Source organism: Tursiops truncatus, chromosome 15 (assembly GCF_011762595.2).
Source record: "Tursiops truncatus isolate mTurTru1 chromosome 15, mTurTru1.mat.Y, whole genome shotgun sequence".
Taxonomy (NCBI): Eukaryota; Metazoa; Chordata; class Mammalia; order Artiodactyla; family Delphinidae; genus Tursiops; species Tursiops truncatus.
In genome coordinates this window covers 4558624-4573178 of record NC_047048.1, presented here as the reverse complement: position 1 = coordinate 4573178, position 14555 = coordinate 4558624, and the positions used below count along the sequence as shown (strand labels likewise).

The following is a 14555-nucleotide window of genomic DNA, read 5'->3' as shown; positions in this document are numbered from 1 at the left end:
CTCACTTTTGGGAAGCGAACAATTCTGATGTGTGAGACCACTTGTAGAAGCTCACCACTTAGACACAACATTTAAAACTGAGTTTGGGGCTTCCCTGGTGGTGCAGTGCTTGGGAGTCCGCCTGCCAATACAGGGCACACGGGTTTGAGCCCTGGCCCGGGAAGATCCCACATGCCGCGGAGCAACTAAGCCCATGCGCCACAACTACTGAGCCCACGTGCCACAACTACTGAAGCCCGAGCACCTAGAGCCCGTGCTCTGCAACAAGAGAAGCCACGACAATGAGAAGCCTGAGCACTGCAACGAAGAGTAGCCCCCACTTGCCGCAACTAGAGAAAGTCCGCGCGCAGCAACGAAGACACAACGCAGTCAAAAACAAACAAATAAACTTATAAAAATAAATAAATAAATAAAACTGTTTGTAAAACAAATCCAAGTATCATTAGAGGCCTGTGTACTTTAATTCTTGGTGTAAATCAACTCTCTCCCTTTGGGAAAAAGTTGTGATAAACACCAATTTCAGCAACATAAAAATGCCACATGATTAAAACAAAAACAGTGACTGAAAAAAAATCTAAGATCTAAAAAAATAATTGGATAAGGAAATAGCTTTTAAATTCCAAAAGCTACCTTCCATTAGAATGAATTACTCAGAGTCATATTTTAAAATATTAGACACTATCCGGCCTTCTTTTTGGCACAAAGACACAATGTTCTAAGATAACTGAAACAGCACGCCCTCTCTCTCCCTGAGGGACAAATAGTGCAGGTATGTAAAAACCAGTCCTGCATCTGTAGTGTATTATTATATAGCAATAGTCAACCAGCAGAGAGAAACAGGAAACAGCACCTGCTCACATCCTACCTCCTGGAGGGCTAGGATTCCACAGAAGAGGCTGCTGGAGCAGGGAGGCTCCAGCCCGGGACCCTGCCCGGATGAAGCAAACTCAGAGGTAAGGAAGCAGGAGACGGAGTTCTGGTGAAGGGTCCAGAGAAGACGTGAGAGACTAAAAAAGCCTTTTTATGTTTACGCTTTGCCTAGAAAAGCATTTTTATTTTACGCAGACCTTTATTTTCTCCTCGACGTAAAGAGCTGCCGGTGTGGATCTGGTGCTGCAGCGAGCATCACAAGGCTGACGCCCCAGAATGAATGAGCGTGGCTACGTTCCCGATCGTACTATCCCTGACGCCGTCTCAGGAAGGAACCCTGTTGCCCTTCACATGGCTGAGCCGATGACATGAGAGCCACACAAGGAAGGCCCGTGTCACAGAATCTCGGGACTTGACGCCTCTAGCCACTGCAGTGATTTTCTCCGGCATAAGAGGAGCTCTTAAGACAAACGCCGAGGCCATGCAAGATGTCCCAGAATACAAACCAAACACAGCGAAGGGCAGACCTTGGAAGTGGAGGGCGCTCTCTCAAAACACCATAGGCACGAGGGTGGATCTTCCCTAATTAAACCTCCCACATGGCCAAAACAGTAGGATTTCATCAGGGAGGTTCTCAAATCAAAACTAGAAACTACCACGATATCAAGATTCTACAGTGAAGACCAAGAAAGAGGTAACTACACAAGCGTCGGTTTTCTGGATAAAGATGACTGAATTCTCTTTGTTCCAAATGCACCCTTACAATGTGCGCTGTTTCGTTTAGAGGTGTATCAGCCAAAAGCTTCAGAAACAAGGCCTTTCCGTTCAAATGACAGATTAACTATTGAGATGACTTACGAAACAGAAGGGGTGATGGGAGTTACCCATGTATCAGTAATAAGGTTTACCAAGGGGTTCACGGTTATTAAAAGATACACCTAAAGTTTATAACTTGTAAAAAACTCTGGTTCTGTGCAGGCAATGCAGGTAAAGGGTGAAAAGTTCAAAGCGCTCAAGTGGGTATAAAGTAAATGTTAAGCCTCCCTCCCACCACTGAATCCCAGCCCTCGGTCACCTTCCCTCAAGGTAAACTAGTCACTCATGTACCCACCCCAGAGAGTCCACACATAAACCAAACAGGTAAGTTTATCCCTTTACAAAAAAGTAACAAACTACATACAGTGTCCTGTAGCTTAGCATATTGGAAATCACTCCTTGTCCATTCACAAAGCATTTCACATTCTTTTTAACAGGTGCACAGGAGACCATCATATGAACGAGCGACACTTAAACCGGCGGCCTATTGACAGGCACCTAGTTTCTTCCAATCTTTCATGCCTACAAGCAACACTGTGGCAAACTTCAAGTATTTTGCACACATGCAAATATATAGGGAAGAAACCGGCTGATACCCACACGTACACAACACACACAGCCAAATTAGGCTTCCAAGAGATTCAACAAATCTACATGCCCACCAACAAAATGAGCGGCCTGAGCAGAAGGGAGGTTCTGGGGAAGGCGTTCCCTGCTCCAGGAAAGACCCAGGAGCAACAGTCTCACAACTGCACAGATTCACCAACCCAGTGTATCACCTTGATGAATTTTCCTTACTGTGATCGAGGCTGAATGTTTTTTTTTTTGCGGTATGCGGGCCTCTCACTGCCATGGCCTCTCCCGCTGCGGAGCACAGGCTCCGGACGCGCAGGCTCAGCGGCCATGGCTCACGGGCCCAGCCGCTCCGCGGCATGTGGGATCTTCCCAGACCGGGGCACAAACCCGTGTCCCCTGCATCGGCAGGCGGACGCTCAACCACTGCGCCACCAGGGAAGCCCTGAATGTTTTTTTTTATATATGTAAAAATCTCTTTTACTTATTTTATTGTTCACCATATTTGCCCATTTTTGCGCTATTGGTCTTTTTCTTATTTATCGTAGAGCCCTTCTATATTAAGGAGATTGGCTCTAAGTCTCATCTATTACAATATTTTTTCCCATTTGTCTTTTTTTTTCTTTGAAAAAGTAAGAGAAAAACTTTATTTCAAACAGGTTCAGTGGTATGCATGCTACAGCAAAGGCTGGTTGTAACAGCAGTTTCATTTCAAACCTGAATTGATGCACAAATGTGACACTGTTAAGCAATGATCAATTACTGCTAAAATGTGGATTAAATCCACCAATATGCCAATTCTGACATTTATTATAGATTCTATTATTTATTTTAGTAGTAGAGGTTAATTTTCATCAGAAGAAAATGAAAACAACCTTATGGCTTCTACTAAGGTAATGAGCTGTATCCCCAGTACTGCTTTGAAATTATACCCCTAGGTTGTTAAGAGAAATTCTGACTTCATCCAAATGTATTACTTCACTGATAATCTTCAGTCATCATCTACTGTCGGCTTGATGGTTATTCCTCTTCTTATCTGACCCTAACCATCATCTGTCTTTTTTTTTAACTTTATGGTGTTCTTCACTGAAATTTACATAATATTTAAAATAAAGCATATGATGTTATTGATTTGTAACAAATTGGCAATTAAACTAACATGTTTTTATAAAATACTGTCTTCAGTTCAGTTGTGGTATCTTTACCTACAAGTATCAGAAACTCAAACTGGTTTAAAAACAAAACAGGGTGCTTCCCTGGTGGTGCAGTGGTTAAGAATCCGCCTGCCAATGCAGGGGACACGGGTTCGAGCTCTGGTCCAGGAAGATCCCACATGCTGCGGAGCAACTAAACCCGTGCGCCACAGCTACTGAGCCTGCGCTCCAGAGCCCGCAAGCCACAACTACTGAGCCCATGTGCCATAACTACTGAAGCCCATGTGTCTAGAGCCCGTGCTCCGCAACAAGAGAAGCCACCTCAATGAGAAGCCAAGAGTAGCCCCCGTTCGCCGCAACTAGAGAAAGCCCGCACGCAGCGATGAAGACCCAACACAGCCAAAAATAAGTAAATAAAATAAATAAATTAAAAAACATAAAAACAAGCAGGACCTGTCTTGACTCAAGGGGCTGGAAATGCAGGGCCAGGACTGGCACCAGGGTGTCCTCTGCTTCTCAGCCCTGCCCTCCTCTGTATTCAGCTCCTCCTGGGCTGTGAGTGGAGGAGACTCAGCGGGAATTCAGCAGCTCACTCATGCACAGTGCCATCCAGAAGGAAAACCATATGCTGCTTCTGGATCTTTCCCAGAGGAGCAGGGAAGGACTTCCCTGGAACTTCCCAGGAAACTCCCTGAATTTCACTGGCCCGAATCAGGGCACATGTCCAGTCCTGAACCAACCACCCATCCTGCACCGGGCACAGGGCCGGTTTCTGTGAGGGGTGGGGGGAAGTCCTGTCTGGAGGAGGCTGCTGCATAAGCAACCCACCCAGAACACCCCACACAACCGACAGATGCCTGCCGAACTGTGACGTGTGACGGTGCCTGCGAGGAGAAGCCTGAGGCATGCGGCCATCCATCCACCGCAGGGGTGTGACTGTGCCCTGACACCACCCAAAATGTCCGAAGAAAAACATTTAAGGAGAAAAAGGCTTGTACTTAACCCACTATTACAGTTGTAAACCTGGTGTGCTAAACAGAATGTGCTGTGAACAGATAGGGAAACTAAATTAGATACCCTGTACCTGAAATGACACCATCTTTCAGAAAATCTGAGCTCAATAAGAACCTCATAGCGCTAAATCCTCATCGTACACATTTCAGCTCCTTCCTTTCCTTCAGCATCAGTACCAACGACGATCCAGACTTGGGGTCCGACAGAGACCAAAGAACTGGGACCGTCTTTGATCCAGACCCCATGCATTCACGTTTTCAGAGGTAAACTAAAATAGCCAGGGCTCTCTTTTCTACGTTGCTACAGTACGTGGGCGTGCGCCATGCTTCTTGGTCATCCAAACCCTAAGGGCTTTTTCTCATGAAACACTCTGCCACTAACATTTCTCTCTGTATTTCTCCCCACGAACTACCATCTATTAAGTTTCAGTCTATCGTTCCACCCTATCGAGATCTTGATTCCATCACCCAGGGTATCAGCTACTTACTCCCTCCCAGTTTTATCATCATCATCTACAATCTGTAAGCCTCCCTCCTACATCCCGATTCAAGCAGTGATAAAACACGTTGGATGGTAGCATGCCATGCAGCCCTGCCTTTGACGGATGAGTTTTCATTTACTGATGCATTTCTTTATCAGCCACAAGAGTGCTCAGCTCATCCTACAAACCACAGTAATCGACAGGGAAGGTTTCCAACGTTTTCAGACATTCTCAGCTAAACGACTGTCTGCAGAAAATGGTAACATATAGAAAAAAACTATCAAGAAGAGATATAACTTTTACAACTCATTAATAAAGGACAAAGAACCCAATTTAAAATTGGGCAAAGAATCTGAACAGACATTTCTTTAAAAATAATATAAAAATGGCCACTGAGCATATGAAAAGATGCTCAATATCATTTGTCATCAAGAAAATGCAAATCAAAACCACAATGAGGGCTTCCCTGGTGGCGCAGCGGTTGAGAGTCCGCCTGCCGATGCAGGGGACACGGGTTCGTGCCCCGGTCCGGGAAGATCCCACGTGCCGTGGAGCGGCTGGGCCCGTGAGCCATGGCCACTGAGCCTGCGCGTCCGCAGCCTGTGCTCCGCAACGGGAGAGGCCACAACAGTGAAAGGCCCGCGTACCGCAAAAAAAAAAAAAAAGAAAAAAAACAACACAATGAGATAGCATTTCATATCTACCAGGATGGCTATGATCAAAAAGTCAGATAGTAAGTGTTGGTGAGGATGTGGAGAAACTGGAACCCTTATAAAGTGCTGGTGGGAAAGAAAAATGGTCCAACTGCTTGGAAAACAGTCTGGCTGTTCCTCAGGAAGTTAAACAGATTTGCCATGTGATCTAGCACTACCACCCCTACGTACATATCCAAGAGAAATAAAAACATAAGGGTATGTAAAACATGTATGCGAACGCTGAAAGCAGCATTATCTGTAACAGCCAGAAAGTGGAAACAACCCAAATGTCCACCAACTGACAAATGGATAAATAAACTGTGGTATACACGTTCAGTGCAATACTAATCAGTCATAAAAAGGAATGAAGTGCTGATACATGCTCTAACACGGACGAACCTTGAAAACGTTATCCCAAGTTTAAGAAGCCAGACCGAAAGGCCACATCGTGGATGAGTCCACCTATATGATGTCCAGAACAGGCAAATCTACAGACAGGAAGTAGAGTAGTGGATGCCTAGGGCTGAGGGAGTTGGGGAGAAATGAGGAGTAATTGCTAGCGGGCACAGGAAATTCTTTTTGGGGTGATGAAATGTTCTGAAATTGGTAGCGGGGAGGGTTGCACGACTCTCTGAATATACGATAAATCACTGAATTGTACACTTAAATGGATGAATTGTATGGTATGTGAATTGTTATCTCAAAAAAGCGATTAAAAATGAAGAGGTGTTGGGAATTCCCTGGTGGTCCAGTGGTTAGGACTCCCCCACTGCAGGGGGCCCGGGTTCCATCCCTGGTCTGGGAACTAAGATCCCGCAGGCTGCGCAGCCAAAAAAAGAAGAAGAGGAAGAAGCAGTGTCAAACAGAAGAGACTAGCGTTTACCTTTCATGCTGACACACACGATGGCTGACACGGTGCATATGATAACTGCCAGCAGAATGATGAGCACGATCAGGTAACTGCTGAGCAGGACGCCACCAGGACAGTCCAGCTTCCCTCTGTGCATGAGGTACAGCGTCAGGATGCCGATCCACCTGCCGAGACACAGGTAGCGTCAGAAATGGAATCCAAGGAGCCGCTTTGAAAAACACAATGGAAGGAAGTAAATGGAGTCAATACTTTCCAAAACAAGGCGAGGTTCACTTTGGAACTGAATCTTCCTCAATAACATATTTACTAAGTCAATTAAAGAGTATGGCTTTTTTTTATTTTTAATGAGCTTTATACTTTCTATGCTTACATCATCGTTTTTATTCTGTACCTGTTGTAGTACATTTAAAGCTATAAGTAAGCAAATATAATGTGAACTGCTGGAAAGTTGCCCCATCATGACTCCAAAGTATATACTTGATCAGTCATCAGCAAGAGACTTTTTACTTCTGTGGATTAACAAGAAACTGACAAACGCACGCCGTAATCTGCTGGGTGTAGTACAAAAACAAGGGGATGGGAAGCAAGCTATGGAAAGATGTTCTGTGGTGAACACTGATCAACTTGAAAGGACAAGGACTGCAGACTCATAAGTATATTTTGTAATTCAGGACAGAACAATGAAAGGCAGCACCCAACAATGCAACGTCATAGTGGTTCTTCACTAGAGTTATTTCAGAATCCGGCAGGGAACCATTTCGCGAGAACGCGGTATTAGAGATTCAAGGCCAGAAGAGGAACTGGACTAGATAACTTTTTATGCTTTTGTCAGTTTTGTGATATTACATCCTTGTCTAGAAATAATAACGGGAAATGATCTCAGAAAGACTGGCCCTGAAAACTATGAAACAACTAAGAAGCAGCTCATACTTTCATGTTTTTAAATTCCTCTCCCCTTAAGAATCTACTTTTTAATAACGATGATATTACTCTTCGCTCAGACCCTCTGGGACTGACTTTCAGGCACCCAATTCCACTCCCCACGGATTCCACATTTTGAAAGACTAGAGAGAAAATGCCAGTCCTGTGTGCTCGTCGAGGGATTCAGCCACAACCGGCTCAGGAACGGCACGAACGGTATTGTTGCCATTCCTGCGTTTGGCAGACAAGATGCAGTGCGTTTCCATGCAGAACGCTGGAGCGATGCTGATGGCTGTTCCCGGCTCGAGGCAGGAGGTCCCGAGGCCACGGCTTTGGGCGGCAGCGCAGTCCCGGCGGCTCCCAGGCCCGGGTCTCGACGCCCCGGAGGGGTGCCCGTGCCCTGCAGCGCCGACGTCCCGCCGGCGGGCCCACCCCATGACGCCGGGCACGGCGTCCCCGCTCTGGGCCGCCGTATGCTGTCTGGAAATGGGGAGAGCAGCGGCACCCACCTCCTCGGGCGGTGGAGAGGACCAGGTACAAGAACGCAGGGCAGGCGACACGGTCCCTGCCCTCGACCGCCTCGGTCCCGCTCCCTCCTCCGTCCCGGCCGCCCGCTGCCCGCAGAGCCCGCCCTCACCACAGCACTCGCACGAACAGCTCGAAGACCCCCGGGAAGACCAAGTCGTCGCTGGCGATGGCCCAGCGCCGGCCGAACAGCACCATCCCCGGCATGGCGAAGTACCCGCCGCCCGGGCTCGGGCCGGCTCGCCGCGAGCGCGCTGCCACTCGGAGCCCCGAGCCCTCCGGTCTCCACCGCCGAACCGCGACTCCGCGCAGGCGCACGCTGGGGCGGGTGAGGGGGGGAAGGGGGGAGAGAGAGTGAGAGGCCGAGACCGGCGCACGCGCACTGAGCTCCACGCAGCGGCCGCTGGGCCTCTGCGCCTGCGCAGGTGAGCTGACGCGGAAGACGCAGGTGGGCCTCGTAGGGACTTCGCAGGTATGAATTTTGTAGATAAGGAGTCTTCCTGACCCGAAGGGTTAGCTAGCCCAGAGACCCCCAGCAGTCAGTGGCGGATCTGGAGTTCATACCCAGGTCTGTGGGGCTGCAAGCCTATGACGAAGTTGCCCCCAGCCCCGACCGATCCTGGGATCAGGAGTGCCTCTTTGGGACCATTCCCTGGTTCAGGGCCTGAAGCCACACGGCAGCTTTGTGCTGGGGAGTGGGGAATAACCTGATCTGCCCTCCTTCCTCCCGAGCAGGTTCTGACCACTTCTCAGCCCTCCATGCCCCTCCACCCTGGCCCAAGCCCCCTTCATCGTGTACCTAACCCGGTCTCCCTACTGCTCTCCCCCACTCTGCTAACCCACCTACGGTGCATTCTCCCTACAGCAGCTGGCGTGACCTTGTTGAACCGTCAAACGAGGCCCATCAGCTTAGGATCTTGCAAGGCTGTACTCCAAACCCCTAGAGAAGCTTTTCCTTGGTAGTTATACAGCATAAGTCTGTAAATGCGTGATTATCTGCCTTCCCGGGTTAGGGTTACTACTTTCTCCCTCCTTCACTCCACTGCCTGCCACCTTTTTTCCCCTGAAATACATCAAGCTTATTCTCGCCCCAAGGTTTTCAAAGTCCCCGTGTCCTTTGCCAGGGACGTTCCTCCTGCAGGTATTTCCCTGTCACTCTCTCACTTCATTCAGCCCTCAGCTCAAGTGTCACTGCCTCAAGAGCCTTCCCTGGCCACTTTATCTAAAACAGCCCACCCATCGGTTCCCGTTCCTTTGCCCAGCTTTAGTTTCCTTCAACAGCTCTTAATCACTCCCGGACATTGTATCACATGTGTTACCGCTCTCCTTCCACCTTGAGTGTGTTAAGTTGCCTGAGCCTGGAAACCTTGTCCATCTTGTTCACTGCAATGCACATAATAGAGCACATTAAATGCACTTATTAAATACTTGATTAATGAACAAACAAACATTAAATGTCAAAATTTTCCAAGTCCGAAGAACCTTCAGTGGTCTTCTAAAGGGCAGAATTTCAGAGTTAAATAATGTTAAAAAAAAGTAATAATAATAAACTGTATTGACGGTTGTGAAAATGATACAGGGAATTGTAAACAAGGAAGTTATGAGATTTTTATAGAAAAAGAGGATCATTCAATCATTCATAAAATAAATATTTATTGGGCACTTGGTGTGGCCAGAAGTGACTTAATCAGAGAGGTCAGGGAAGACTTTCCCTGAAGAAGATATTAAAATGAGATCTGGAGGAAGAGTAGCAATTAAGGTGAAAAAGGGTGATTCAGAAGTTAGAATGTTGTGCCTGTGATCACATACATTCTTTTTTTTTTTCCCAGTTTAAATAAAAGAGGGAATTTATTAGAAGAATACAGTTTCTTATGGGGACTCCAACAGCAGAAGTGGGTTAAGAGCTAGAAAGAAGCCTTTCTGGAGGACAGGTCATGTTGTAACCACAAACGTTTACTTCTGGGTTTTGCAAGAACATGAATAGGATATCCTAGAGGTCAGTCCTCCCTGCATAGTGCATAAGGGACTAGAATGTGGCTTCATTTCTGCTGGCTTTTTGATCCTTACATTCCTTTATGCTGGCTTCAAACGTATCAAGCACATGTTGGCAGATGTCTATTCATGAGCTCAGTCAGGCCTCTCTGAAAGGGCTCAACAGCTGGAAGGGCACTTCGAGTCTGTATGTGCAAATTAATTTTGCTCTCTGAAGGATGGGTTGTAGTGTAACCACGAAATTCCACTTCCGGGTTCTTCATGATCATGTAACGAAGAGAATTTCCCAGGATATCGTCCTCCTCGTGCAATACAAATGTCACACAGTGTCTATCTGTCCCAGCTGCCTGGACCATTTCCAGGGCTGTCTTCCTCTCGTCTTCAGCCATTGGGGTCTTCAATCCAGCCAAAAATAAATGAATTAATTTAAAAAAAGAGTAAACAAATTTTTTTAAGGTAAATGTATTTTTTTTAATTAATTTATTTTTGGCTGTGTTGGGTCCTCGTTGCTGTGCGCGAGCTTTCTCTAGTTGCGGCGAGCAGGGGCTACTCTTCATTGTGCTGCATGGGCTTCTCATTGCAGTGGCTTCTCTTGTGGCAGAGCACTGGCTCTACGCGCACCACCTTCAGTAGTTGCGGCACACGGGCTCATTAGTTGTGGCTCGTGGGCTCTAGAGCACGGGCTCAGTAGTTGTGGCACAGGGGCTTAGTTGCTCCATGGCACGTGGGATCTTCCTGGACCAAGGTTCAAACCCGTGTCCCCTGCATTGGCAGGCGGATTCTTAACCACTGCGCCACCAGGGAATTCCCTGTATTTTGTATAGTTCTAATCACTGCAGGTATATTCTGCCATTTCCACATTAACAGTATTCCATTGATTGAATTAGAGCTATTGTATTTATTTATTTTTTAATATTTGTTTTATTTGGTTGCACCAGGTCTTAGTTGTGGAAGGCAGGCTCCTTAGTTGCGGCACGTGGGCTCCTTAGTTGTGGCATGTAAACTCTTAGTTGCGGCATGCACGTGGGATCTAGTTCCCTGACCAGGGATCGAACCCAGGCCCCCTGCATCAGGAGCGTGGAGTCTTATCCACTGTGCCACCAGGGGAGTCCTGAATTGGAGCTATTTTAAAACAATATATTGTGCCATCGTGTGGGTATGTCATACAAAGCATAGATGGCCCCTTATTTTACAGTTTTTTTTCAATTTTCTATTAAAAATAGCTATTTTAAAAGTTTTTAAAAATCAACGTTAAAAAATAACTATTTTTTGTTACTTCCAAATGAGATATCCAAGTCAAAGCATAGCTCTTGAAAAGGTGAATGACCCATCATGACTTCTAAATGATGAAAATTTTCAAATACAGAGAAGATGTCTGATACCTAAGGACCCACCATCCGATTTAACAAGGGATAACATCCTGCCATATTTGCTTCATCTTGAATTTGGTGGTGGTGGTGGGGGGGAGATCTTTGATATCCTTCCCTGCTTGTTCTTTCAGGTTAATTTCACTATGTATCTGCAAATAACAGCAGGTATTCTTCAGCGATTTCTTGGCATTTCAGTTTACCTTCATATTAACTTGAAGAAACTGATCTTTATTCTGTGTTTCAAACTGATTCACATCTTCCTCTATTTCTCCCTTTAGGACTGGATTTTCTTTGAGTAAACCCCTATGTTCTGAACAGGATTAATATGCTTGGATTTAATGTTTGCTCTATTGTCTGTGTCAGATGGGGGTTGGGATGGGGGCTTTTAGCCAGGTGATCTTTCCATCAGTTAGACAGTTGTTTTTCTGAGCATTCTTTAAAGCCCTGAGATCTTCAGTTCTCAGAACTTGAAGTAAACACATCACTTAGTTTTAGGGCACACCAGTTTTCCTATTACAGAACTATTTATTGTCTTAGAAAACTTATGAGTAAATAGGTTCTGTATTTCCATTCCATTTTGGTAATGGAGACTCACTTTTTAAGTACCCAAGGTCACACTAGGTCAGAAATCTGGAATATTACGTTCTGGTGGTATAAAAGTATCCTTGTCATTGTTTAAAAGGACTAGTGCTATATCATGCTGCAACTTGCTTTTAAATTGCAAGGACAAATTGTTCCAGAACGGGAAGAGAATGCCCTGCCCAGCACCTGCACAAGACTCTACACTGCAAAGGCTAACCCAGATCAGTTGGCAGGCGAGGGAGCGGTGGTTACTGGGCAGAGTGCAGGTTCCTTGGCGTTTCTACATTCAGCCACTACATGGTGAAGCACACAGGAGAAGACCCCACATGGAGCCCCAATCCAATCAGCCCTCATCAGACCTCACTGACAGCAGGTTTTACAAGGTACGGGAGTCACTTTCTGAAGATGCAAGCTCTCTAACAAGGGCAAAACTACTGAAGTCGTCAAATGGGTCAAAGGAACTCTGGCCGAACTGGTTCCAGCCGGCTTTCAAGGCAGCTGTCCCAAGTTAAGCACAAAGAAGGGGAGGGGAAAGAGGGCCCCTGAGGTCCTGAGCACTTGATGTACCCCAAGCTCTGTGTTGTGAGCTTCAGGACATGGGCTCATCTACACCTCGCAGAAATCCTGTGGCAGGAGTCTCTGCTGGTAACTGAGCGGGAACAAGGCTCACGTTAAATCCAAGGTCAGAGCTAGAGTGTGGGGGAGCCAGGACTCAACACAAGTCTGACCCCAAAGCTTGTGCCTTACCTAGCATTCCCACAAACCACTTACGATTTCTACTGAAATGGAATCTTTGCTTGATCTTTCCAGGAAACTGTCCAACCAATTGGTATCTTTGGAAAGGCTGGGCTGGATCTTCCCTAGCAAGCCTTCCACCTGCAACTTTTTTTTCTCCAGCCATTTCTCTCTTTGACCCGACTATAAAAAGCGGGAAACCTTCCTCTTCTTCTTTTCTTTGGCCATGCTGAGCAGCTTTCAGGATCTTGGTTCCCCAACCAGGGACTGAACCCACCACAAGTGAGGCGCCGAGTCCTAACCACTGGACCACCAGGGAACTCCCTGGGAAACTAGGATGCCTGTGATTGAACTGGACAGGGAAGGGATTGGTGTCTGTAAGCAGCCAACAGCCAGCAGCTTTTCAGAGTTACTTAGTGGGCAAATTTGTTAACTTTTTAAAATTTCCCTGTATGTTTACATTAAAAAAAATTCACACAAATAAAACAGCTCTATCAAAAGTATGAATTACCTGATAACCTTTATTCAGGAAGTGAGAGTAATTCTGAAACAGTGCTTCGTGAGGTGCATCAGACGATGCCTTTGTTTCCAGCGTGTGCAAGGATGCTGCCCAGTCCTGCGCTCCCCTAAGGCACCTGTTAAGATGTCATCCTGGTGGGCCACAAGATGGTGGCAGCATCTTGGCCAGCTTTACAGTTACTTGGGCAGAATGACTGAAGGAGGCACTGACACTTCGTGAATCAGGTGCGGAAGTCCCAGATCCTCGCTCTACGCAGTGTGCTCTCCAACCAATGATCCCAGCCTGTGTTTGATTTACATGCACAAAAACAAGTGTGAGACCCCCACCCATCCCCAGCTTGGGCCGCAAGGAGTCTGCTCCACTTAGGACACGATTTCCTACCCTTCCTCCACACTATCAGAATCTTCCAAGGAGGATGAAAACAGAAACAAAACTAGGATGCCAGAAAGAAAGATACTCTGATACAGAAAAGCAAAGACATGCGGGGGGTCGGGGGGTGGGAATGAGAGAGAGAAAGACAGGAGGTTAAACTATGCAGTTATACTGCTTATTTGGAAAGATGTTATGAGACACACTAGATAAAAGTAAAGCCCATCCAGCTCCCTTCCTCCACAAGGTATTTTAATGCAGCAAGCAAGAAGACTACATCCTTCTTGTAGTAAGCACTGTTAGTATTCAACACGTTAACATTTATGGTGCATCACATAAAAACAAAGTCAAATGCTTTTGCATAAATCAAAAAAACACAGCAAACCAATACAATGGCAAAATCAGGAGGAAAATTCCAAATTTTCTAAAAAATACAGAGGGTTTTAGATTATTAAGTGGAGAACAAATGTTTGCAGCCCTATGTAGAGCTTTTGTTGCCAATCGAAAAACATAAAAACCCATCCTGACACAGGATGTTCCAAAAGCCTAATTCAGAAAAAAGACAGTTTCTTCTATGTTTAGTAAAATGTTTATTTAGGATGGTAACACAAGTCACGCAAGAGCTCAGTAAAAACAAAACAAAAAACAAAAAAAAGTAAAAGGAATGGCAATTGGTGCTGCCAGTTAAAAAAAAGGAAATCACTTTGCTATCCAAAAGTGGTATGAAGAATCTGAGCATAGACATGGTTGTAGTAATCTTCTGTAACTATAAATTAAAGTGATAGGTAACTACTCGTGTTCCACTTCTCAGAGGAGTCCTAGATCCAAAATAATCACAAATGCTTCCTGCACCTCACGCTCAGACAGCAGGCAGCCCACAGCCCCTGCCCACCGAGCTCTTTAACAGCCTTGGGACAGTCTCAAACTGACACTTCTTAGTAGGGGAGGAGGGCAGGCACCTTTGCTGACTCCTAAATGAGACTCCATCGACATTCAGAATCTTAAAATTTTGGCAATGAAAACCGTAAGACTTTCAAGTCACCCTTACCAGCCTTAAATGTAGTGTT

General features: G+C 46.1%; 1 protein-coding gene, 1 long non-coding RNA gene and 1 pseudogene across 4 annotated transcripts in view; 1 reads left to right on the top strand and 2 right to left on the bottom strand.

Moving 5' to 3' along the window:
• DAGLB (diacylglycerol lipase beta) overlaps positions 1–8165 on the bottom strand; it is a 31182-nt gene extending 23017 nt beyond the window's left edge. For 2 of the 3 annotated variants that reach the window (XM_033839453.2, XM_033839455.2), the window contains exons 1-2: positions 8033–8165; positions 6487–6638 (exon numbers count right to left, since the gene is read on the bottom strand). In XM_033839453.2, coding sequence (XP_033695344.1) covers positions 6487–6638; positions 8033–8127 — 247 coding nt within the window. In that variant the 5' untranslated portion in view covers positions 8128–8165. Of the gene's footprint in view, positions 1–6486; positions 6683–8032 lie in introns of all 3 variants that reach the window. The other variant, XM_033839454.2, reaches the window with a different exon arrangement.
• A 136-nt stretch (positions 8166–8301) lies between these two features.
• Positions 8302–14149, top strand: LOC141276446 (uncharacterized). The gene is made up of 2 exons (XR_012325963.1): positions 8302–8392; positions 12008–14149. It is a non-coding gene; the product is annotated as an uncharacterized lncRNA (long non-coding RNA).
• On the bottom strand, positions 8317–12008 carry LOC117308136 (DNA-directed RNA polymerases I and III subunit RPAC2-like; annotated as a pseudogene).
• Positions 14150–14555: the final 406 nt, after the last annotated feature.